Source organism: Mobula birostris, chromosome 13 (genome assembly GCF_030028105.1).
Source record: "Mobula birostris isolate sMobBir1 chromosome 13, sMobBir1.hap1, whole genome shotgun sequence".
NCBI lineage: Eukaryota > Metazoa > Chordata > Chondrichthyes > Myliobatiformes > Myliobatidae > Mobula > Mobula birostris.
Window position 1 is genome coordinate 85,770,870 of NC_092382.1, and position 27,520 is coordinate 85,798,389.

The 27,520-nt window shown below is 42.0% G+C and overlaps 1 protein-coding gene across 2 annotated transcripts; it reads left to right on the forward strand.

Moving 5' to 3' along the window:
• The first annotated feature begins 4,684 nt into the window (after positions 1–4,684).
• Positions 4,685–26,470, forward strand: LOC140207092 (uncharacterized). Of its 2 annotated transcripts, XM_072275418.1 has the most exons (3): positions 4,685–4,818; positions 14,419–14,489; positions 24,834–26,470. In XM_072275418.1, the coding sequence occupies exon 3, from the start codon at positions 25,242–25,244 to the stop codon at positions 26,043–26,045; it is 804 nt and encodes a 267-aa protein (XP_072131519.1). In that variant the 5' UTR covers positions 4,685–4,818; positions 14,419–14,489; positions 24,834–25,241; the 3' UTR covers positions 26,046–26,470. The 2 variants fall into 2 exon arrangements, with proteins under 2 accessions (XP_072131519.1, XP_072131520.1); XM_072275419.1 differs by lacking the exon at positions 14,419–14,489.
• Positions 26,471–27,520: the final 1,050 nt, after the last annotated feature.

Here is a 27,520-nt window from a genome sequence, read left to right on the forward strand (position 1 = left end):
AATTCAGCAGGTGGCCAGCCTCTGCCCAGTGTGAACTGACTGATGTGTCCGCAGGTGGGATGACTGACTAATTCCCTTCCCACATACAGAACAGTGAGTGGCCGTGTCCCAGTGTGGAATTGCTGATGGACTTTCAGTTCAGATGAGTGAGTGAATCCATTCCAACAGTGTGAGCAGGAAGGATGATTGAGTGAATCCCTCGATCCACTTCTTAATGGACAAGAAGGGCAACACTGGTGTGTTGTCTCTGAGATTCTGGGAGACAAATTCCTTGCCGTTCTTAACCTGTGAAAAGATTTACAAAATACATCAGTGGGTGAAGGCAACATTTCAGATGAGATCACTTTAGTCACCAAGATGTGATCTGACATCACACTGTGCTTGGGCCCTGACGATTTCTGCACTTGTCTTCCGCAGGGTCCTAGGGAACAACTTGTCAGGCCCTGGGGATTTATCCACGGTAATTTGCCTTAAGACAGGAAACACCTCCACCTCTGTAATCTGTACAGGGTCCATGAAGTTGATGCTGCTTTGCCTCACTTCTATAGACTCTGTGTCCAACTCCTGAAAAATAGAGATGCAAAAAAAAAATTTTAAATCTCCCCCATCTATTTTGTCTCCTCATATAGATTACCGTTCTGATCGTCCAGAGTGGGCATGGTTCTGTATTGACATTCTCCATGTTTCTGTGGCAGAGAAGCTGGCCAAACTTGTTTGGAAGGGATATGGTAGGAGTGACAATGGAGCAGCAATGGCTGCAGTTTCTGCGAGCAATTCAGGAGCTGAGTGATTGATACATCCCAAAGAAGTGGAACCATTGTAAAGGCAGGAGGACACAACCGAGGCTAAAATGAGAAGCCTAAGCCAACATAAGAACCAAAGAGAGGCCAAACAAAAGAGCAAAAACTGCTAGGAAGCTTTTAGAAAGCAACAGAAGATGACTAAAAAAAAAATGTCAGATGATCTCAGGGCGTGGAATTATGATTATTGTAGTCATTAATGAGTCTTTGTAGCACCCAACAGTCTGAGGCATTTAGAGGAACAAAATATCTGGGGCCTCGATATCTCTTGAAAACCAAGGTTCCCGGCACCAGCTACCTTTCAACTTTTACTTTGACAGGCACATACAAACTCTACACCCTCAAAACTTCACTTCTGAAGGCCTCCCACTTACCAAGTACTCCCTTGTCAGAAAACAGCCTGTGCCAAACCACACTTGTCAGATCCTTTCTGATACCATCAAAATTGACCTTTCTCCAATTGAGAATTGAACCCATGGTTCAGTCCTCACTTTTTCTATATTAACTTGGAATCTCATGACATTATGATCACTACATACAAAGTGTTCCGATACACTAATTTCTGTTACTAACCCTGGATTATTTTCTAATAGCTTATTACACACTTCTATGTCGGGAATTCTACATGCTGACTTCGGACACATTTGACAAACTCTACCCATCCAGTCCTTTTATATATGGGAGCCCCAGTAATCTTTGGGAATTTAAAATCGTTCACTATATGAAGCATTCTTTCTTGGCATAGTCTGTGATCTCTCCACAAATTTATTTCTCTGAATTCCTCAGATTGTTGGGTGCAAACAAGTCCCAGCAATAGCTACAATATCACATTCCATGCCCTGAGGTCTCTGGTGCCAAGAAAACAACCTCTCTCTCATTGTCACAAAAACAAAGGAGCTGATTGTGGACTACAGGAAGAATGGAGACAGGCTAACCCATATTTGCACCAATGGATCTGGGGTTGAGAGGGTGAACAGCTTTAAGTTCCTCGTCAGACACATCACAGAGGATCTCATGTGGTCTGTACAACAGTGCCTCTTTCACCTCAGACGGTTGTAAGAAGTTTGAAATGCAGCCCCAAATCCGAAGAACTTTCTGCAGGGACACAATTGAGAGCATCCTGACTGGCTGCATCACTGCCTGGCATGGGAACTGTACTTCCCTCAATCACAGACTTTGTAGAGTGGTGTGTAAAGCCCAGCACATCTGCAGTTGTGAACTTCCCATGATTCAGGAAATTTACAAAGACAGGAGTGTAAAAAGGGCCCGAAGGATCATTGGGGACCCGAGTCACCCCAACCACAAACTGTTCCAGCTGCTACCATCTGGGAAACAGTACCGCAGCATTAAAGCCAGAACCAACAGGATCCGGGACAGCTTCTTCCACCAGGCCATCAGACTGCTTAATTCATGCTGATACAATTGCATTTCTAAGTTATAGTGACTGTCGTGTTCTATTATAACTTACTAAAAATTGCACGTTGCACATTCAGACGGAGATGTGACATAAAGATTTTTACTCCTCATGTATGTGAAGGATGTAAGTAATAAAGTCAATTCAATTCAATTCACCCTCCCCACTATCTGTTCTGTCATTCTGGCTCCCATTCCCACTACAACTTCAGTTTAACCCAGCCTGTCTTCACCACACTAGCACCAGCAACCCTTACCACTACGACATTAGTCCCCTTCTAGTTCTGGTACCCTAACTACTGAATCCACATCACCCCTTTGACTTTCCTCTGCCAGGTAACCCCCCCCCACCTCCTCCAACAGTTTCTAAAGTGGTAGAATATATAGACCACAGAAAACCTACAGCACAATACAGGCCCCTCTGCCCACAAAGCTGTGCTGAACATGACCCTGGCTTAGGACTACCTGGGCTTACCCATAGCCCTCTATTTTTCTAAGCTCCATGTAGCCATCCAGGAGTCTCTTAAAAGACCCTATTGTTTCTGCCTCCACCACCAACGCCAGCAGCCCATTCCATGCACTCACCACTCTCTGCATAAAAAAAAAACTTACCCCTGATGTCTCCTCTATACCCACTTCCAAGCACCTTAGAACTATGCCCTCTCGCGCTTGCCATTTCAGCACTGGGAAAAAGCATCTGACTATCCACATGATCAATGCCTCTCATTATCTCGTACACCTCCATCAGGTCACCTCTCATCCTCCATCGCTCCAAGGATAAAAGGCTGAGATCACTCAACTTATTCTCATAAACCATGCTCCCTAATCGACACAAAGTCCTTGTAAATTTCCTCTGCACCCTTTCTATGGTCTACCTGTTGTTGTGGGGGATGGCCACAAGAGTACTGTACTCTGCGATGGCTATTTAACCTCATTCCCCTTCCTGACTCTCACCCAGTTTCATGTGTCCTACACCTTGGGTGTAACTCACCTCTGTTCAATGTCATATCAATCACCCCTCCGACTCCTGATTAATCCAGAATTCATTCATTCCCAGCTCCAACTCCAATATCACTGTCAATAATAATTTTTATCTGCTCTGGGTTTGATTGACTTCATCTGCACTCTCACACAACCTATGTAGCAGGCCTGTAGTGGATAATGAAGGATTTTCTCGACAGAGCATTTGAACACCGTCCATACGTGACTTGCTTGCTAACTGATGCTATGAAAAGTCATTTTTTCAAATATCGCTCCACTTCTTCCCACTTGCAAATTCTCCAGCAACTTTTGCGTCACCACAATACACACAGGTAACACCAGTTTCTGTTTTGTACATAAATATTTCCCCTGAACCCTCCCCCAGGTGACTGACAGTGGTAAACTCATTGATGGCAATGTCAATGAATATGAAAGGAAGGGCAGTAGTCTGTACCATTGGAGTCTGGCACATTTGTGATGTGAAAGTTACTTGTTGCCCAGTGCAAAGGTGTTTGATATCATTATGTACCCAGACAGAGTGGGTCAAAACATGTTCTCACGGGTGGAAAAGTCCAGAACAAGAGGAGGTAGAACAAGCAAAACACACAAAATGCTGGAGGAACTCAGCAGGGCAGGCAGCATCTATGGAAAAGAGTACTAACGCTGAGTTCCTCCAAAAATTTGTGTGCGTTGCTTGCATTTCCAGCATCTGCAGATTTTCTCTTGTTTGTGATTGGAAGTAGAACAAAGGTGATTTTCTCACCTGCTGATGTAAAAGATTTTGTTCCCTTTCCCCGAGTTCCCAATCCTTGCATTTAGATAGCTGGAGCTCAGCTCTGCCTGAGAGATCCAGCGGTTCCCATTCTCTCATCAGCCGGAAGCTCCCTGGGGCCCGTGTACAGATCGTGGGGCTGAGAGAGAGGGACGAGAGCAGGACTGTCCCGGGATTGCGGGTCACGGTATCCGCATCTCACATCAATTGTCCTGAAGTCGGTATTAAAATCCCGCCCGGAGATTCTCTCTTACCTCTTGCCGATCCTCCCGAGGCCTTTGTGTATTGCGCGCATGAGTGATATTCGGGAAAATGCGCAATCCTGACGGCTGCGAATGTGATCGGTGCTTCAGCGACGGCTAAATTTACAACTCCCGGCTTTATGGGTAACCAGGGCACCATTAAAAGTTTCCGCAAGCACCGCTTCCATGTCCATACCTCAGTTTTTTTTTGTGTGTATAGAAAACTCAGCAGCTATTTTAACACAGAAAGCGGCTCCCATAAACAACATACTCTATAGCAACTGGTATTCCGTGTATCTAATACCAAAGTACAACCCTCTTACAAAGGCAGAGGGGCGGGCAACTGGAGTCTCTCCCTGCGGTGGGAAACCCCACCAGTCACGTGATCTCATTTGCCCCTCCCATTTGACCGCGGATGGGCAGCATCTGCGCGTATGTTTCCGAGGCCCCGCCCTCTGGATAATGTAACACTGACGCCGCGCATGCTCACTGTATCCAGATGGGTGGTGTTTTCCTTTCGGCTCACTGCTGAAGCCGATTCATCTGCGGCAGCGGGATCGGGAAAGGTCGGGATCGCTGTCCGCGGGCCGAAGTTTTCACTTTCCCATCGGTGAGTATTGAGACGATCCCGAGCGGGGAGATCTGATGTGGGCCGTGATCCCCGAACTGAGGGCCAGTTACTCATTCAGTACCCAGTTATCTGGGCTCGTCAGAAATGTGTCGACTTCACTGAATCTGCATTGAACGATCCAAACCAGGATCCCAGGCTGTCTGTTTCCACAGAATTGCAATGGGAGTCCCGTCAGCCGGTCACGTGAGGCTGTTTACCGCAGATCTGCCCCGCCCTCCGCTTTGTGACGTATCATCACGTGGTGTGCCAGCCGTGGGGGTGGTGTGTGAGTGGCAGATTCAGCTGTTGACTCTGTGAGGCTGGGTCCTGGTGTATCACAGTTTTTGATCCAAGTCAAATGGTCGAGCTGCCCGGGTTTATGAGGCGCTGAGTTCTGGGATCAGATCTTTGTTTCTGGAGTTCCTTTGGAAACAATGACTGCTGATCTGAGGAGAGACTCGAGGAAATCTGCAGATGCTGGAATTTCAAGCAACACACGTAAAAGTTGCTGGTGAACACAGCAGGTCAGGCAGCATCTCTAGAAAGAGGTACAGTTAGGGCAAGGGTCTCGGCCTGAAACGTCGACTGTACCTCTTCCTAGAGATGCTGCCTGACCTGTTGCGTTCACCAGCAACTTTTATGTGTGTTGCTTGTAATCTGAGGAGAGGATGCGTTCCCATTCCATCCTCACAGGTAGTGGCTGCTCTGTGTTTGCATCAGTAGAAATAAAATAGACCAGTGTTCAAACTGTGTTTGGAAATTCCCCCTCACTGTCTATCAGGCAGTGGAAATTAAACATAAACACAAGATGCAGGAGATCTGCACTAAAAACTGAAAATGTGTGAGGCCATTCTGATAAAACGTTATTAACCTGAATCGTTACGTTCGTTCCTCTCCCTACAGCTGTTCCTTACCTGCTGAGTGTTTCTGGTAATTCCAGTTTTTTTTAATGTCACTCACCCTGGTCTGGTTTATATTTCCTGAAATGAACCTGTTTTAACCTGGAAATGCAAATGGCTCGTTCTGTGATAGTAGAACATGAAAGAAAGCACAACTTTTCCCTGGTACCAACTTGTCTGTTATTTCTGGAAATGTGTCCTGTACATTTGTTGCTATCAAGGTTTACAAGAATAATCTCAGGAATGATCGGCTTTATGTATTGTCACGTACCCCGTGACGGGTTAAAGAACCAGCAGAAATTGAAAACAGTTTGGAGTCCTGTATTGCTATTAACTAATACTATTTATTAGTAACTATGCAATACAGTAATATAAATGCAGATATATCAAACAGGTTAGCAGTGAATATGGAAATCAAGCTTCTTCAAGTCTAAGGGTAAATAGATAGTCTTACGATGATGAGTAAAGTTCAGTTCAGTTTGTGGTATTGAGTTGAGTAGTGATGGAGAGAGAGAGAGAGAGGGAGAGATTTGAGTCTTCAGGTGAGCTGATGCTGTCGATCTTCCCGTTGTCCTCTGAAATCCTTTTGAAGTCACTGACTGTGACCACAACAAAGGGGACCATTCTTCTGTGGTGGAATTATCAACCCACGCTAGGGTTGGACACACAAATAGCTCCCCACCGGTCACACCCTTTTCACACTTCAAGAGCCGCTGATCGATTCTCCAAAACCCACCTTTTCTATGGGCACAACAAAGCTCATTCAGTGTCCAAAACCATTGTGTCTGTAGGTCTATCATCTGACCTTCTATTTATCTCACCGCACTGAATACCAACTGCCTATCAAGTAGCTCCTCCCTTCTCTCTGTAAGAATACAGAAGCTGAGAGTGTCCCTGCAAAAGTGTAAACATGCTGCTGAAAAACCATAACATCATCTCAAAGCAGTCTTTGTCTCTCTCTCCTTCTTTCTCTCTCTTTTAACAAGGTGTCTGGTGTTGAATACCCCTCTATCTCTCTTTTCAAAAGCACAGTTCATAGGGGTAATTCACGACCCCTGTCACACCCCTTTCCTTCAAAAAAAAATTGACACAGGCAAAACTTTTAGTTTAAATGGAAATTACAGAGTTTAAAACAATACATGTATAATCTTCAGATAACAGAGCAAAAACGTGTACAATTTCTAACTTAACATCTGGATAAATAATCAGCTATAATATTGTCAGTACCTTTCACGTGTTTGATTTTCAGGTCATATTCTTGCAATATCAGACTCCAATTTAAGAACCATCTATTTTTATCCTTCATCTTAGTTAGAAACACCAATGGATTGTGATCCATGTAAACCACAAGTTGTCTCTGGGCAGGACAAATATAGACTTCAAAATATTGTAAAGCCAGAATAAGTGCTAGTAATTCCTTTTCAACAGTGGAATAAATTTTCTGGTGCCCATTAAATTTCTTGGAGAAATAAGCTACTGGGTGTTCAATGTCATCCACACCCTTCTGTAACAGTACTGCCCCAGCAGCTTCGTCACTCGCGTCTGTTGCTATAGAAAATGGTTTGGAAAAATCAGATGCTTTGAGCACATGGTGATAACACAGGATGGTTTTTAGTTGTTCAAATGCCTCCTGGCAAAGGTCACTCCATACAAATCTTTCACTCTTCCCTAGGAGTTTTGTTAGGGGGAGCGCGATGTCAGGAAAGGTCTTACAAAACTTACGATAATACCCAACCATTCCTAAAAATCTCCTCAAAGCTTTCTTGCCGGTTGGAACAGGAACCTCAGCAATAGCTTGAACCTTGGCCTGTACAGGAGCCAGTTTGCCCTGGCCTACTACGGAGCCCAGATATGTAACTGTGGCATAGCCAAATTCACTCTTATCCAGGATCACAGTAAGATTGGCCTTGGAAAGTCTTTCAAACAGTTTTTCTAGACCTGCAATATGCTCTTCTTACATGTCATTCCAGACCACTAAATCATCAATATAAGCCCCCGTGTTTTCTAAACCTCTAATCACAGAATGGATCATTCTTTGAAATGTCCCTGGAGCATTTTTCATCCCGAAGAGTAAAACATTATACTCATACGTCCAGATGATGCCAAAAATGCTGATATTTCGTTAGCCCTCTCTGTTAAAGAAACACCCCAGTATCCTTTTAACAGGTCAATTTTTGTAAGGTATTTAGCCTTTCCCACTCTATCAGTATAGTCATCCACTCTCTTTCCTTGTTCCTTCTTGTTTCCAGTTTCTTGTTCAACCATTTTACTTTTCTCTAAATTCATTCCATAAGGATGCTCTTTGATCGGCTGGGCTGAATTTACAATGACGTCATGTCCTGCAGAGATACACTGTCTTAGAATGTCAGGAAATAAATCTTAATGCTTGCTAATTAATTCTTGCAATTGTTTTTGCAGTGTAGCTTCCAACTGATGGACCTTATCAGTAATATTTTTCAAAACAATGGAATTCTTAAATCTTGTTGATACTAGATTCAAGATTCAAAAAACTTTATTGTCATTCTAACCATGCATCAGCTCTGCAGGGCAGAATGAGACAGCGTTTCTCAGGGGCAGTGTAATCATAACATAGCAAATGCAACACTAAATAATAAACATAACAATAAATAGTAAAACACAACAGCCACATGTCAGTTAAAATCAATTATAAGTGTCCAGTGCAAGTTAAAAGTGTCCAAAGCAGAGTCAGGTGGAGCAGCTATTTAGCAGTCTGACTGCCTGTGGGAGAGAGCTGTTGTGGTTTTAGTTTTGATGCTCCTGTAACGTTTGCCTGATGGCAGAAAAACAAACAGTTCATGGAGAGGGTGTGAGGGGTCTTTGATGATGTACCGTGTTTTCTGGAGGCATCGACTCTGAAAGAGGCCTTGGACAGAAGGTAGGGAAACCCCAATAACTTTCTCTGCTCCCCTAACCACCCTCTGCAAGGCTTTTTTTGCAGCTGGAGTACCAGGTTGTGATGCAAAAGGTCAGCACACTCTCAACCACGCCTCTGTAGAATGTAGTTAAGATGTTAGTGGGGAGTGATGCTTGTTTAAGCTTCCTCAGAAAGTGCAATCTCTGCTGGGCCTGTTTCACAATCCCAGTGGTGTTCCTGGACCAGGTGAGATTGTCCGAGATCTGCACCCCAAGGAACTTGATGTTTTCCACTCTCTCCACTGCGGAGCCGCTGATGCTGAGGGGTGTGTGCTCAGTAGGTTAAAATGATTTTGCACCTCTTCCCCAGCCATCACAACTCCATTTGTTTTCATAACAGTACCCACAGGTGCTACCTTATCAAACAAGTGTTTTATTTTAATTTGAACATTCTGCAAACTTTCCTTTGCAAGGTCACAGACCTTGTTAAGTCTCTCCCGCATATTGACCCATATTTCCAAATCAGACCATAGTTCTCTGAGTAGGGTCAAAGGTCATTTTGGCCTGTGACCGCACACAGGTTCAAATAGACTACACTCCAATGATTTTTGAATCGAATCTCCAACAAATAAGAGTAGGGGAACCCCCTCATGCTGTTTTTTTTTTCCATTTTCCACACAATATGTTTTAATCATGGCCTTAAGAGTGGAGTTGAACCATTCCAAGGCTCCCTCGGACTCTGTGTGATATGCAGATGACCCAATGTCCCTAGCTCCCAATTCTACGACTATCCCCTGGAATGTTCTCGAAGTAAAGTTACTACCCTGGTCAAATTGAATTTCTTTGGGGAGACCTACCAGTGTGAAAAACTTACTGAGTGCTTTTACCACAGTCTTGGCCTTGATGTTTCCAAGAGGAACGGCTTCAGGGAACCTAGACACAGCACATATAATTGTTAACACATATTGATGACCAGCTGCAGTCTTTGGAAATGGGCCTACACAATCCACTATGAGCCTGGAAAAAGGCTCACCAAAGGCAGGTATTGGTCTAAGTGCTGCTACTTGAATAACCTGATTAGATTTCCCTCAACCTGACAGGTATGGCAAGTCCTGCAAAAATTCACAACATCCTTTCTTAAATTAGACCAGTAAAGTTCCTTCATAATCCTGTTTCCCCCGGCATTTTTAAAGTATGACTATTCACTGTCTTTCTCACTCCATGATGTCCACCTAAAGGCATACTGTGAGCCATGTTTAAAATTTCAGCCCTGTAAACTTTCGGAAGCACTACCTGATGCACAACAGCCCAATCCTCACTTGCAGGCACAGTGGCTGATCTCCACTTCCTTATCAACACCCCATCTTTAAGATAATATCCTGCTGACTCTCTCTGAACCTCCTCTTCTGTGAGAGCTGTCTCCTTTAAAGCCATCATTTCAGAATCTCGCTTCTGTTCCTCTATAAATTCCTCCCTCAATAAGGACAAACCTTTCCCATACACCTTACTCTCATCACCATCACTACCCTCCAAGTCCTGCTGGAATATGGAAGGTAGAAAAGTCTATCACACATCATCATCTTGGAGAGGTGTCAACCTCCCCCTCATTGTTTACTAAACTTAGCATGATCACCAGACTTATAAAAACCATGTGTATATTGTGGAAGATCCACTTATCCAAACAATCCACTTATCTGATTTCTATGACCTCTTTTTTGACTTGTTTCCATAGCAACTCCTACAGATGGCTTTTTCTCAAAACCGTAACTAATGCGTGGCTGAGGGATTGGAGCAGGGGGCAGGGATTCAAGTTTTTGGATCATTGGAACCTCTTTTGGCGCAGGCGTGACCTGTACAAAAAGGACGGGTTACACTTGAATCCTAGGGGGACCAATATCCTGGCAGGGAGATTAGCGAGGGTTACTGAGGTGACTTTAAACTAGAATGGTTGGGGGGTGGGAATCAAATTAAAGAGGCTAGGCGAGAGGAGGTTAGTTCACAACAGGGGGATGGGAACGAGTGCAGAGAGACAGAGGGGTGTAAAGTGAGGGTAGAAGCAAAACGTACTAAGGAGAAAAGTAAAAGTGGCAGGCCGACAAATCCAGGGCAAGCATTAAAAAGGGCCACTTTTCAACATAATTGTATAAGGGCTAAGAGAGTTGTAAAAGAGCGCCTGAAGGCTTTGTGTGTCAATGCAAGGAGCATTCGTAACAAGGTGGATGAATTGAAAGTGCAGATTGTTATTAATGATTATGATATAGTTGGGATCACAGAGACATGGCTCCAGGGTGACCAAGGATGGGAGCTCAACATTCAGGGATATTCAATATTCAGGAGGGATAGACATGAAAGAAAAGGAGGTGGGGTGGCGTTGCTGGTTAAAGAGGAGATTAACGCAATAGAAAGGAAGGACATAAGCCAGGAAGATGTGGAATCAATATGGGTAGAGCTGCGTAACACTAAGGGGCAGAAAACGCTGGTGGGAGTTGCGTACAGGCCACCTAACAGTAGTAGTGAGGTCAGAGATGGTATTAAACAGGAAATTAGAAATGTGTGCAATAAAGGAACAGCAGTTATAATGGGTGACTTCAATCTACATGTAGATTGGGTGAACCAAATTGGTAAAGGTGCTGAGGGAGAGGATTTCTTGGAATGTATGCGGGATGGTTTTTTGAACCAACATGTCGAGGAACCAACTAGAGAGCAGGCTATTCTGGACTGGGTTTTGAGCAATGAGGAAGGGTTAATTAGCAATCTTGTCGTGAGAGGCCCCTTGGGTAAGAGTGACCATAATATGGTGGAATCCTTCATTAAGATGGAGAGTGACATAGTTAATTCAGAAACAAAGTTTCTGAACTTAAAGAGGGGTAACTTTGAAGGTATGAGACATGAATTAGCTAAGATAGACTGGCAAATGACACTTAAAGGATTGACGGTGGATATGCAATGGGAAGCATTTAAAGGTTGCATGGATGAACCACAAGAATTGTTCATCCCAGTTTGGCAAAAGAATAAATCAAGGAAGGTAGTGCACCCATGGCTGAGAAGAGAAATTAGGGATAGTATCAATTCCAAAGAAGAAGCATACAAATTAGCCAGAAAAAGTGGCTCACCTGAGGACTGGGAGAAATTCAGAGTTCAGCAGAGGAGGACAAAGGGCTTAATTAGGAAGGGGAAAAAAGATTATGAGAGAAAACTGGCAGGGGAACATAAAAACTGACTGTAAAAGCTTTTATAGATATGTAAAAAGGAAAAGACTGGTAAAGACAAATGTAGGTCCCCTACAGACAGAAACAGGTGAATTGATTATGGGGAGCAAGGACATGGCAGACCAATTGGATAATTACTTTGGTTCTGTCTTCACTAAGGAGGACATAAATAATCTTCCAGAAGTAGTAGGGGAGGAACTGAGCGAAATACATGTTAGTAGGGAAGTGGTGTTAGGTAAATTGAAGGGATTGAAGGCAGATAAATCCCCAGGGCCAGATGGTCTGCATCCCAGGGTGCTTAAGGAAGTAGCCCAAGAAATAGTGGATGCATTAGTGATAATTTTTCAAAACTCGTTAGATTCTGGACTAGTTCCTGAGGATTGGAGGGTGGCTAATGTAACCCCACTTTTTAAAAAAGGAGGGAGAGAGAAACCGGGGAATTATAGACCGGTTAGCCTAACGTCGGTGGTGGGGAAACCGCTGGAGTCAGTTATCAAAGATGTGATAAAGACGGAAATACTTATGTGCATTCTCCTGCAGGGGTTTGAGATCCAGTTGTCAAAGGGAAGGCGGGTAAGAACTGCCACCATCTGACAAGTGGACTGCCTTAGTCAGGTTACAGCTATATGTGTATATATATATATGTATATATATATATATATATATATATATATACACTAACCCCAGACATTACTATTGGAAGATGTTATTTGAACTGGTACGCCCACCAAGTCTGTTGGTGCAAAACTTAATTACTTAGATAAGAGAGTTCGTTAAATCAAGGTTTTAATTACAGATGGATGCACTGTCCCAGCCTTATCAGTTATTCCCTTTGCAAGGCCCTGACTAAATTACAGACAGATGATCATTCCTGTGATTATTCCCATCACTTCGCTATCCAGCCCGATTAAAATTAGTTCCCAAAGATTCAACTCCTCCTATTTTTCTGGACTCCAAAGCGGCATTGGACTATGTTAACTGTAGTTTGGTTGCAGCCGAGGTTTGAATGGTTTTAGGTCTGGTGAATTATTGTTATTTCAGAAAGAAAAGAAGCTTTCAAGATTTCTGATTTACTTCAGATGTCCTTTGATCGATGGACCATTTAAAGAAGATGTGAACTTTTTGATGTGACTGATGAATGACATTTCCGAAATCTGTTTGGTTTACTGAGCGAATTAACACAGCGAACAGATTATTAACCAGTTTGATTATTTGGGCCTATCCTCTTTTTTCCATTAACTAAGTTACAGTGTTCATAGTTCATAAGGACTTTTTCTTATATATACATAGTTGGGAGTGCTTAGAAGATAGATAGTTAGTTTTCTCTTCTAAAAACAGATTTTCATTGGGTGCGTAAGTTAAATGGAAAATGGTGCTGATTTTTCTTCCTTAGAGATTACAAAGACATTCTTCTTTTTGTTTAACTTTATGGTTTTGGCATTTTTGGAGATTGTTTCTGCATTCCCCAGCTTATTTTTAAGGATGAAGTATAAACATTTTTTTCCCTCTGCAGGGCTTTCCTATTTTAGGGCTGTGTGTTTTTTTTCTGTAACTGGGGGAGGAATTAAGGAAAGCTTTTAAAATCACCATTAAAATGGGCAGCTCGCAGAGTGTGTCTCTTTTTTTACTTCTATGGGGACGCATTTTGGCTCTTTTTGTCCGAATTTCGGGCTTTTCAGTGTGATGGGAGGACTGGGGTTAGTTTTGAGTTATAAGATTAATTGTAGGATTAATTTTAGTTTTCTTTATTGTATTGTTTTCCCATTACGGAGTTCCGGAGCGTGCGTGTTTTGTATATGGTTATACTTATCACCGCCAGTTTTGATTAGCCTGCGCTGGTATGCGTGTAATTATGTGTTAAATAATTTCTTTATTTCGTGGTAGCTAAACAGATAATCATTATAAGTTAGAACGTATGTGTTTGGAATCATCCTATTAAGTGAAAGAAGACTTTTAAAATCATTAATCAATTCCAACCCAATATAATTTTTGTTCAACAAACACATATCAAAACGGGCGATCAAAATAGGTTTTTTTAAAATGTGGAAGGGCCTTCAATTTCACGCTACTTGGCAAAATAAAACAAAGGGAGTATATAATCTTATTAAATCTAATATTTTATTTATCCAAGAAGTCATTGTGTCAGATATTAATGGTAGACTTTTAATTGTTAAAGGAACAATTTGTAATAGAAAAATTGTCCTGGTTAATCTGTGTGGACATAATGTAGATGATCCTCCTTGTTTTTAAAAATGTATTTACTTTATTGCCGGATTTAAATGAATATAGGTTGTTAATGTTTGGTGATTTCAACTGTTGTTTAAGTCCTTTGATTGACAAGAGTTCAACCAATCAGTGGCTTCCGAGTTGTTCTGCATCACTTATTAACTCCTTTTTAATTGATTATTGCCTGGTTGAGGTTTGGAGACATTGCATCCAAATGATAGAGATTATTCTTTTTTTTTTCACATGTTCATATAAAAAAAAATTGAGATTCGATTACTTTATAACTGATCTCCGATTTCTGTCCAAAGTCCAGAAATGTGAATATGATGCTATCATTTTCTCGGATAATGCGCCTTTAAACTTAGCTTTTGAATTGAATTATGTCGTTATAGCATATTTGCCTTGGCGTTTTCCAGAAAATTGATTACAAAGTTTGGACTTCGTCAAATTTATTGAGACTCAGGTAATTTTTTTTTCTTTTTAATAATATGGGAGATGTGTCAAAATTGATTATATGGGATATATTTAAAGCATACAGTGTTTTGCGTGTTCAGATATCTCCTATTTAGCTAAGCTTAAGAAACGGACAAAAACAGAGTTAGATAAGATTTCAAAACAAATTAAAGACTTGCGGAATAATTATGCAATCTCTCCTAACAGTGATTTATTCAAACAAAGGGTTGAACTACCATCACAATATAATTTATGATCAACTTATTCTAATGACAGAAATTTGCTTACATTGAAAAGTCAATTTTATGTGTTTGGAGATAAAAATAATAGGCTTTCTTTTTAAATCTTTCTATTGGACAGAATGCAACTTGGACAGAAATTTTCAAGTTCTGTCCAAGTTGCATGCCATCTTGGACAATGTCTCCCATCCACTACATAATGTACTGGGTGGGCACAGGAGTACATTCAGCCAGAGACTCATTCCACCGAGATGCAGCACAGAGCGTCATAGGAAGTCATTCCTGCCTGTGGCCATCAAACCTTACAACTCCTTCCTTGGAGGGTCAGACACCCTGAGCCAGTAGGCTGGTCCTGGACTTATTTCCTGGCATAATTTACATATTACTATTTAACTATTTATGGTTTTATTACTATTTATTATTTATGGTGCAACTGTAACGAAAAGCAATTTCCTCCGGGATCAATAAAGTATGACTATGACTACCAAGTTCATAAACATAATAACAACAGTGATATGAAGAGATTGGAATTACCTTATTGTTAATAAACATATACAAAGTACTACAAATAGTACATGTGTAATAGACTTCCAAACTCTCAATATAGTTAATCATGAAGAAAAAAATAAATAAAAAGAAAGGGATGTTGCAAAGAAGAACCCCAAAAATCAAAAGAGAGCTAAAAAATAGAACTAATTGCTAAACCCCCCAGAAAAGCAAACAGAACAAAACCAATATATTAGATTAGATCGAATACATTCATTAATGTCGTCAGCTCAGCTCCTCTATTCACATATTCTAAGTTAGTAAAAAGGATTCGGAAAAGGTCAAACTACATCATATGAAAATGTTGAATAAATAGCTTACAAGTCTCTTCAAATTTAACCGAAGGATCAAAAATTACACTTCTGATTTTTTCTAAATTGAAACATGATATAGTTTGGGAAAACCATTGAAATGTAGTCGGGGGGTTGGTCTCTTTCCAATTCAATAAAACGGACCTTCTGGCCATTAATGTAACAAAGGCAACCATCTGACAGGCTGAAGAGGATAAAGGTCTATGTTCCATCATTGGCCAACAAAAAATTGCTGTAATAGGATGGGGTTGTAAATAAAAATGCAAAACTTTTGAAATAATATCAAAAATAGCTTTCCAGAATTTTTCCAAGAGAGGGCAGGACCATAACATATGATTCAAAGAAGCCACCTCAAAGTGACATCTGTCACAAATAGGATTTATATGGGAGTAAAAACGAGCTAGATTAACTTTAGATATGTGGGCCCTATGCACTGCCTTAAATTGTATCATAATATAGTTAGCCCATATAGAGGAAGATATATAGGTAAGTGAAGTTGAAGTTCCCTTTCCCATTCATTTTTAAATTTATCAGATCTACCTGGCTGTATTTTCATAATTATGTCATAAATAGTTGCTATTAATCCCTTCTGATAAGGATTTAAACCAAAAATGTTGTCGGTGATATCAGTAGAGTGTGAAATCGGAAAGGTAGGCATCATTGCTAATAATAGTCATAATGAGATGCTAATAATCAGCTGTTAGCATCTCAGATAAAAGCAGCTACAGCCAAAAGACACACTTTAAAAATTCAGAAGAGAGATGGTAGTTTATCATGTAATTATGAAGACATTAATACAAATTTTCAAGACTTTTACATTGACGTTTATAAATCTCAGTTTTCAGTTGATCCTTCTAAAATGAATGCCTGTTTACAAAAGATCAATTTTTCTCAAATTTCTGTTGATGATCAACAAACTCTTGATGCTCCTATCACTGAAAATGAAATTCAGAAAGCTTTTTTTCCAGTGCAATCTGGTAAAGCTCCTGGACTGGATGGTTATTCTGTAGGATATTATATAAAAGAATGAAAAATTGCTTTCTCCATATTTGTTGGAAATGCTTAAAGCTTCTTTTTTGATAGGAGAGTTACCTCCCACATTTTATGAAGCTTCTATTTCTTTAATTCTTAAGAAAGATAAAGACCCTACACACTGTGCTTCATATAGACCTATTTCATTATTAAATAAGGATGCTACAGTTCTTTCAAAAATAATGGCTAATAGGCTGGAGAATATACCAGCTAAAATGATCTCTTAGGACCAAACAGGTTTTGTAAAGGGCCGTTATTCCTTTCTCGGACACTCGGAGACTGTTAAATGTTATATATTCATCCTTTTCTAAGACTCCCCAAATGCATTGTCTCTCTCGATGCTGAAAAGGCATTTGACAGAGTTGAATGGAAAACTTATTTAACGTTTTGGAGAAATACAGCTTTGGTATTAATTTTAATAAGTGGATTAGAATGATATCTGAAAGCTTTATTGCTACACTTATTACCAATAATTGCAGATCTCCTTTTTCTCGGCTTTCGCAGGGTACGAGGCAAGGATGTCCACTAAGTCCCCTGTTATTTAATTTGGTGCTGGAACCCTTGGCTATTGCACTTTGTGAAGCTAAAGATATCCATGGGATTTTCATAAATAGGACTATTCATAAGATCTCCCTTTATGCTGACAATCTCTTAGTTTATATGTCAAATCCTGAAGAATACATTCCTAGTTTATTGAAACTATTAAACGAATTTGGAAAGTTTTCGAGATATAAATTAAACCTTTATAAAAGTGAATTATTTCCTCTAAATGATTCTGCTTCTATATATGATGACACTCCTTTTAAAGTTTGTAGATGGAATCCACTTACACTTTTGTTAGCCAGCCGAATTCATGCAGTTAAAATGATGATTTTACGAAAATTTTTATATGTATTTCAAAATATCCCTTTTTTTAACTAAGAAGCTTTTTGATCAGGTTAACTCTATTATTTCATCTTTTGTTTGGAATTGTCATAAGGTGGTGGCTGGGAACGGACCCAAGTGCAAGACACAGACACTGAAGTACTAGGGACAGGACTAGGATACAGGGCAAGGGCTAGGACATTGACACAAAAACCAGGAACCCAGAACAGGACTGGACAAGAGAGCTAGGAGCCCGGGCTTGGACTCCGAGCCAGATACTGGAGAAGGATCCAGAACCTGGGTCTTGCCTCTGGCTCAGACCCCACAAGTAGGCAAGGACGTGACTTGGCTGGCAGGCAGGACGAGGCTGGAGTCTTCAGGCTTGAGGTGAGGCGAGGCTGGAGACTTGAGGCGAGGCTGGAGGCTGGAGACTTGAGGTGAGGCTGGAGGCTGGAGACTTGAGGCGAGGCTGGAGGCTGGAGACTTGAGGTGAGGCTCAAGGCTTGGGGTCTTGAAGCTCCTCCTGGGCAGGGCGTGGATCACCACCCAACAGAGGCAAGGGATAGGAAGGGACAGAACCAACTGTAGGGTAATGGCAATATGGCCTGGCTTACCCGACGGAGGCAAGGGATAGGAAAGGATAGATCCAACCATAGGGTAATGACAATACAGCCTGGCTTACCCAACGGAGGCTAGGGACAGGAAGGGACAGAGCCAACCGCAGGGTAATGGCAAGACGGCCTTACTTACCCAGCAGAGGCAAGGGACAGGAAGGGAGCTAGGTACAGGGTGGCTCCAAGACTACAGGCGAGGCGAGGCGAGAGTTACCGGCAAGGCAAGGCAGGGCTTCAGGCGTGAAAACAGAAGGCAGGGGAAAGGGTACAAGGAGTAAGGACAAGAATATCTGGCAGCCATGCCCTGGTCTCTGGAGGTATTAATGTAGCCAGCCCCAACGAGAAATAGCTGCCTCAATTAGTGCTCAACAGGAACAGAAACAGGGTAGACAGGAAAACCTGGAGCAAGGGTTGATGGACCGGACCATTAACCGGAATGCAGACTTCACGGTCCAGACCATGACAGGAAAAATAAAAGACTAAGAATTGATATATATCATTTACAAAAATTAAAAGAGGATGGAGGTCTTGCTCTGCCTAATTTAAGAATGTATTATTGGGCTGTTAATTTGGAATTGAAAGCTGTGAAACAGTTTCATTTAACCTCATTATTAGGACCTTCTATACCTGTACAACTGGCCAAAATTGCTGAATTAAATTTATATCCTGTGATTAAGCAGTCATTATGAATTTGGTTCCAGTTTCGTAATTTTTTTTGATCTCAAAAAATTTAAACTTTTTAGTTTATTGAAATTATTTATTTAAACCTTCATTAAGAGATCCTACCTTTCTTCTTTGGAGGAATAAAGGAGTTTATTGCTTCATTCATCTGTTCCAAGATGGCCGATTGATGTCTTTTGAGAGTTTAGCAACTAAATACTCTCTCTTGTATTCACATTTCCTGCAATATCTTTAGGTCTGTCTCTTTTACAAGAATATTTAAGTAATTTTCCATATATACAGGATTCTGTCCTGTTATATTTTATTTCAAAAATGAGCCCTTTTGTGAAAGGTTTTATTGGGAAAATTTATAATTTATTGTTACAACAGCATAATTACCCTTCACTTTAGATTAAGCAAGATTGGAAGACAGAGCTTAACATGACCTTGATAACAGAGGATTGATTGCGGATTTTGAAGTTGGTTAACTCTTCTTCGATCTGTGCCAGTCACTCTTTAATTCAATTTAAAATTGTACATCATTACTATTTGACAAAGGAGAGACTGTCAAAAATGTTTCCGAATGTTGATAGTCAGTGTGATAGATGTAAAACTGAGACAGCTATATTGACACACATGTCTTGGTCGTGTTCTATATTGAAACATTTTTGGAAATCTTTTTTCTCGACAATTTCTAAAGTTTTAAAAATTAATTTATAACCTCATAAATTGACAGTTTTGTTTGGTAAAATCCCTCAATGTATTCAGGGTATTTCTCTATCGGACCAACATGTGACATGATTGGCCAGAAGGGCTATTTTGTTGAAATGGAAAGATGCTTCTGCTCCTACTTTGATAAAATGGTTCTCTCAGGTGATGCTATGTCTTAGTTTGGAGAAAATCAGAAGTCAAACTTTTGATCCTCGATCTTTAATAATAATTTTGTTGATCTTTAATAATAATTAATAAAAAAGATTTTAAAAATGAAAATCAGTTATTCCCTTTGCAAGGCCCTGACTTAATTACAGGCAGATGTTCATTCCTGTCCTTATCAGCGAGTAGTCCTCTCTGTACTCAAACGAGGGTACAATGTACAATGTTATCAGCTCTCAGTCTGTCTCTCTGCAAGCCGCAGAGAAATGCTAATGAGCCTGTCTTAGCTAACCGCTGAAGACAGAGTTTACTTCAGTTCAAACATTCCTATTCAGTCCCAATTATTCTTTTAACCAGAGGTTACATAGGTTCAAAATGATTTTTTATATATATCCTCAATTTCTCAGGAGGGTTCAGGAGAAATATTTATGTCCAATATAGAAACTGGTGTTACCTGTGTGTATTGTGGCGATGCAGAAGTTGCTGGAGAATTTGCAAGTGGGAAGAAGTGGAGTGACATTTGGAAATCTGACTTATAGAAGCGCAATTTAGCAAGCAAAGTACATGTGGAAAATGTGCAAAAGCTCTGGTGAGAAAATCCTTCATTACCCGTTACAGGCCTGCTACATAGGTTGTGTGAGAGCGCAGATGAACTCGATCGATCCCAGAGAAGATCAAAGTTCTTATCGACAGCTGTTAAAATTAATCTCTCTATATAAAATTCACTGTGCACATGTTATCGCTGGGTATAAAAATGCACAGTACAAGATTTAGGTGCACACTGGTCATTACAAATTAGAGAGGTCAATGGTGGGAAGGTGGGGAGACCTCCAGTGTCCCTGATGCCCTCACAAGCAGGATGTGCATCCAGCTGCAGCTTGTAACCCTGCACTTTAAGGAGTTGCAACATGAAATGGATGAATTCCGGATCATCCAGGAGTTGGAGGGGGTGATAGATATGACATGAAGAGAGGTGAGTTACACCTAAGGTGCAGGTCACTGGAAACTGGGTGAGAGTCAGGAAGGGGAAAGAGTTTAAATAGCCATCACAGAGCACCCTTGTTGCTATCCCGCACAACAGCAGGTGGACCACTTAGGAAACTGTTGGGGGGATTACCTGGCAGAGGAAAGTCAAAGGGATGAGAGGGGATTTGTTCGTTAGGGGAACAGAACAAAAGGGGAATAATATCCTAGTGGTAAGGATTGCTAGTGCTAGTGTGGGGGGAAGGGTGATGTGGTTAAAATAAGTTGAAGTGGGAATGGCAGAACAGTTAGTGGAGAGGGTGAATTGAATTGACTTTATTACATACATCCTTCACATGCACAAGGAGTAGAAATCTTTATGTTACGTCTCCGTCTAAATGTGCATTATGTAATTTATACTACAAACCCCATTTCCAGAAAAGTTGGAATATTTTCCAAAATACAATAGAATCAAAAATCTGTGATATGTTAATTCATGTGAGCCTTTATTTAACTGACAAAAGTATAAAGAAAAGATTTTCAATAGTTTTACTGACCAACTTAATTGTATTTTGTAAACATACACAAATTTAGAATTTGATGGCTGCAACACACTCAACAAAAGTTGGGACAGAGGCATGTTTACCATTGTGTTACATCACCTTTCCTTTTAATAACACTTTTTAATCGTTTTAGAAATGAGGATACTAATTGTAGTAGATTTGCAATTGGAAATTTTGTCCATTCTTGCTTGATATAAGACTTCAGCTGCTCAGCAGTCCGTGGTCTCTGTTGTCTGATTCTCCTCTTCATCATGTGCCATACATTTTCAATAGGAGATAGATCTGGACTGGCAGCAGGCCAGTCAAGCACACGCACTCTGTGTCTACAAAGCCACGCTGTTGTAGCCCGTGCAGAATGTGGTCTGGCATTGTCCTGCTGAAATAAGCATGGATGTCCCGGGAAGAGACGTCGCCTTGATGGCAACATATGTCTCTCTAAAATCCTAATATACGCCTCAGAGTCAATGGTACCTTCACATACATGCAACTCACCCATGCCGTGGGCACTGATGCACCCCCATACCATCACAGATGCTGGCTTTTGCACCTTTTGTTGATAACAATCCCAATGGTCATTTTCACCTTTGGCACGGAGAACTCGAAGCCCGTTTTTTTCTGAAAACTAGCTGAAATGTGGACTCATCTGACCACAGCAGACTGTTCCACAGTCTTTCGGTCCATCTGAGATGAGCTCGGGCCCAGAGAACTCGCCGGCGTTTCTGCATAGAGTTGATGTATGGCTTCCTCCTTGCGTAATACAGTTTCAAGTTGCATTTCTGGATGCAGCGACGGACTGTGTTGAGTGACAATGGTTTTCCGAAGTACTCCCGAGCCCAGGTGGCTATAATTGTCACAGTAGCATGACTTTTCTGTGCACTTTTCAATCTTATTTTAACTCTGTCCCAACTTTTGTTGAGTGTGTTGCAGCCATCAAATTCTAAATTTGTGTATATTTACAAAATACAATTAAGTTGATCAGTAAAACTATTGAAAATCTTTTCTTTGTACTTTTGTCAGTTAAATAAAGGTTCACATAAATTAACATATCACAGATTTTTGTTTTTATTGCATTTTGGAAAATATCCCAACTTTTCTGGAAATGGGGTTTGTAATTTATAATAAATTGTTTGTACATAGGACAGTCAATATGACATAGAAATGCAATTGTATCAGCATGGATTAATCAGTCTGATGGCCTGGTAGAAGATGATGTCCCAGAGCCTGTTGGTCTTTTTGCTGTGGTACCGTTTCCTGGATGGTAGCAGCAGGAACAGTTCGTGGTTGTGGTGAATTGGGTCCCCAATAACCTTCGGGCCCTTTTAACACACCTGTCTCTAAAAATGCCCTGAATAGTGGGAAGTTCAACAAATGCGCTGGGCTATCTGCACCACTCTCTGCCAGGTCCTGCGATTAAGAGAAGTACAGTTCCCATAAAAGGCAGTGATGCAGCCAGTCAGGATGCTGTCAATTGTGTTCCTGTAGAAAGTCCTTAGGATTTGGGGCACCATCCCAAACTTCAACTGTCTGAGGTGAAAGAGGTGCTGTTGTGTTTCTTTCACAACTCAACTGGTATGTACAGACCATGTGATATCCTTGTTGATGTTTATGCCGAGGAACTTAAAGCTGTTCATACTCTCAACCCCAGATCCAGCGATGTCAATAGGAGTTAGCCTGTCTCCATTCCTCCGTCCACAATCAGCTCCTTTGTTTTTGTGACAATGAGGGAGACGTTGTTTTCTTGACACCAGTCAGATGTTGTTCAGACCTCAGATAGAGTCAGCAATCAAATGTTTGAGCATGGTGCGATGAATGTGCTGAGCTGTGTATATCACAATGCAAGAAGCATCGTAAGAAAGCTAGATGAGCTCAGGACAGGGAATTATGATATTGTAGCCATTATTGGAACTTGATTGCACCCAACAATCTGAGGGATGTAGAGGAACATGTTTGTAGAGAGATCGCAGACCATGCCAAGAAACAAAGATTAATTCAGAAAGTGATTTTAACTTTCCATATATTGACTGAGCCTCCCATTCTGTAAAAGGACTAGATGGGGTAGAGTTTGTCAAGTGTGCCCTTAATCAATACGTAGAATTCCTGACGTAGAAGTGTGCAATAAGCTATTAGGGAATGATCCAGGGCTGGTGACAGAAATTAGCGATAATAATGTCATGAAATTTAAAGTAAATAAGGAAAAAGAGAAGTCTGGTCCATGGGGTGAGATTCTAAATCGGAGAAAGGTCAATTTTGATGGTATCAGATTGTTTTGGACAGGCTGTTTTCTGCAAAGAAGCACTTGGTAAGTGGGAGGCCTTCACCAGGGAAATTTTGAATGTGTAGAGATTGTATGTGCCTGCCAAAATAAAAGTTGAAAGGTGACTGGTGCAGGGGACCTTGGTTTTCAAGAGATAATGAGGCCTGGGACATTTCTTTCCCAATGCCTCAGACTTTTGGGTACCCAGACTCATTAATGACTACAATATCATAATTCCACGCCCTGAGCTCATATGACTTTTTTTTTAGTCATCTTCTATTAGCTTCTAAAAAATTCCCAATAGTTTTTGCTCTTTTGTTTCCCCTCTCTTTGGCTTTTATGTTGATGTTGGCTTCTCATTTCAGCCACGGTTGTGTCCTCCTGCCTTTCCAATGCTTCCACTTCTTTGGGATGTATCTATCACTCAGCTCCAGAATTGCTCCCAGAAACTCCAGCCACTGCTGCTCCTTTGTCACTCCGACCGTATCCCTTCCAAACAAGTTTGACCAGCTTCTCTGTCATAGAAACATGGAGTAGTTCAGTACGGAAACAGCCTATTTGGCCCATCTAGTCAATGCCGAAAAACATTTAAGCTGTCTAATGCAACCACCTGCACCTGGACCATTGCCCTCCATACCCCTACCATCCAGGATCCCATCCAAACTTCTTCTAAATGGTGAAACCGAGCTCATATTCAACTCTTGTGCTGTCATCTCATTCCACACTCTCACGACAATTTCAGTAAAGAGCTTTGCCAAATGTTCCCGTTAAATTTTCCCCTTCCCCACTTACGCATGACTTCTGGTTGTCATCCCACCCAAACTCAGTGGAAAAAGCTGCTTGCATTTACCCTATCTATACCCTCATAATTTTGTAGACTTCTAACAAATCCTCAAAATAATGTGTAATTTCCTTTTTTAGGTGTATAAGATGATGAGGGGCATTGATCGTGTGGATAGCAAGAGGTTTTTTTCCCAGGGCTGAAATGGCTAACATGAGGGGGCATAGTTTTAAGGTGTTTGGAAATAGATACCGAGGGGATGTCAGGGGTAAGTTTTTTACCCAGAGAGTGGTGGGTACATGCAATACACTGCCGGCTATTTGTGTGTGTGTGTTTCAGTTACTGTGGGGCCAGGCACCCATGCAGCTCAGTGGGAACAGGGAATAATACCAATGGAGAGAGTCAAACTGAGCCAGGTCACAGATTGGAGATGGCAGAAATACCCCATTCCTAATGAGACAGGGAGACTATCAGAGAATTTGATGCTCATTCCAGATACCAGCACTGTGCCCAGTTAGAAGATGATTTCTCTCTCCAACTTGGGTTGAACTTCACTGTAACAGTGTGATGTCAGATCACGCCTTAGCAACTGAAGTGATCTCATCTGAAATGTTGTTCTTCACCCATTGATGGATTTTGTAAATCTTTTCATAGGTTAAAAATGGCAAGGAATTTGTCTACGGGAATCTTGAGAACAACACGCCAGTTTTGCTGTCTCAGCCCAGATATTTAAGAAGTGGAGCAAGGGATTCATTCAATCATCCTTCCTGCTCAGACTGTGGGGAGGGATTCACTCGATCATCTGACGGACTGGCACGCCCGTCATTTTACACATGGGGAGAGGCCGTTCATCTACTCAGACAGCAGGAATGGATTCACTCAGTCATCTCAACTGAAGGTACGTCAGCAAGTTCACACTGGATAAGGCCATTCCTCTGTTCTGTGTGTGAGAAGGGATTCAGTTGGTCATCCCGCCCATGGACACACCAGTCAGTTCACACTGGACAAAGGCTGGTCATCTGCTGAATTTGTGGGGAAGGATTCACTCGGTCATCCACCCTAATGGCTCACCAGCGAGTTCACACCGGGGAGCGGCCTTTCACCTGTTCAGACTGTGGTAAAGGATTCACTCGGTCATCCACCCTAATGGCACACCAGCGAGTTCACACCGGGGAGCGGCCGTTCATCTGTTCAGACTGTGGGAAAGGATTCACTCGGTCATCTGACCTAATGGCACACCAGCGAGTTCACACCGGAGAGCGGCCGTTCACCTGCTCAGACTGTGGGAAGGGATTCACTCAGTCATCTACACTGAAGGAACATCAGCGAGTTCACACTGGAGAGAGGCCGTTCACTTGTTCAGACTGTGGGAAGGGATTCACTAGGTCATCTAAACTGAAGGTACATCAGAGACTTCACACCGGAGAGAGGCCATTCACCTGCTCAGACTGCGGGAAGGGATTCACTCAGTCATCCGACGTACTGGTACACCAGTCAGTTCACACTGAGGAGAGGCCGTTCACCTGCTCAGACTGTGGGAAGGGATTCACTCGGTCATCCGAACTACTGGTACACCAGTCAGTTCACTCTGGGGAGAAGCCATTCAACTGCTCAGTCTGTGGGAAGAGATTCAGTCGGTCATCCACTCTTCAGAGACACCAGCGAGTTCACACTGGGGAGAAGCCATTCAACTGCTCAGCCTGTGGGAAGAGATTCACTCAGTCATCCCATCTACTGAGTCATCAGCGAGTTCACACTGGGGAGAAACCGTTCACCTGCTCAGAATGTGGGAAGGGGTTCACTCGGTCATCCCAACTACTGGCACACCAGTCAGTTCATACGGGAGCAGCCGTTCACCTGCTGTGAATGTGGGAAAGGATTCATGTGGTCATCTCATCTGCAGAGACACCAGTGAGTTTACACCGGGACGAGGCCGTTCAGCTGTTCAGACATTGGGAAGAGTTTCTCTCAGCCTTCTCAATCAAACGTGCATCATTGAGTTCACACTGGGAGAGACGGTTCACCTGCTGTGAATGTGGGAAGGGATTCCCTCAGTAATCTAACCTTGTGACACACTACCGGGTTCACACTGGGGAGAAAGTTTCAATAAGCTGCATGCTGGATATTTATCCATCACCGTTGCTGAATGCAATTTCGAGAGTGACTGTCGGTGCTGAACTCTGCAATTATTGCTGCTGCTCACCACACCCAGTTCTGCACCCTGGTCACTGGACATGGGAGGAGTTTCTTCTGCTGCACATTCACCTTTAATGGGACTGGAGTTTAATATTCTGGATCTGAGACAAATAAATCAGTTCTATTTTGAACTCTGTCTCCGGTACTTAGTGAATTTATAACACACCTAGTGTACAGTAGACAGTCAACTCAGGCCGGCTGGACCCTACCAGTGATTCTGTTCCATGACAGTCCTTTTGAATTCTCCCCTGTTGTTCACCTCTCGCTCTGCCTGTGGTGATGGGTTCCAAATAGTCTCCACTCTGTGGGTGAAGAGGTTTCCCTTGAATTCTCTGCAGACTGAAGAAGTCAAGTTGACTGCAATTCTATCTGACATGCCCTTCTCCCCTGAAATCTCTGGGCTGAGGAAGAATGACATTGGTAGTTAACCTCCTCATTCATGGCTGATTTCCACATTATGGGTCATGTTCCCTGCTTCTGAAGAGTTAACATAGAAGCATAGAAAACCTACAGCAGAATAGAGTCCCTTCAGCCCACAAAGTTGTGCTGAACATGTCCCTACCTCAGAAATTACTCGGGTTATCTATAGCCCTCTATTTTTTCTGAGCTCCATGTACCGATCCAAAAGTCTCTTAAGTTATCCTGCCCCACTGTTGACGGCAGCCAATTCCACTCGCTCACCACTCTCTGTGGAAAACACTTACCCCTGACATCTCTGCTGCACCTTCTCCCCAGCACCTTAAACCTGTGCCCTGTTGTGGCAGCCATTTCAGCCCTGGGAAAAAGCCTCTGACTATCCACACGATCAATGCCTCTCATCATCTTATACACCTCTATCAGGTCACCTCTCATCCTCCGTCTCTCCAAGGAGAAAAGGCCAAGTTCACTCAACCTGTTTTCATAGGCATGCTCCCCAATCCAGGCAACATCCTTGTAAATCTCCTCTGCACTCTTTCTATGGTTTCCACACCCTTCCTGTAGTGAGGCGACCAGAACTGAGCACAGTACTCCAAGTGGGTTCTGAATAGGGTCCTATATATCTGCAACATTCCCTCCCGGCTCGTAACTTCAATTCCACAATTGATGATGGTCAATACACCGTACACCTTCTTAACCACAGGGTCAACCTGCGCAGCTGCTTTGAG

Coding starts and splice junctions, on each gene's coding strand:
- LOC140207092 (XM_072275418.1), top strand. CDS start 25,242: ATGGCTCACCAGCGAGTTCACACCGGGGAGCGGCCTTTCACCTGTTCA.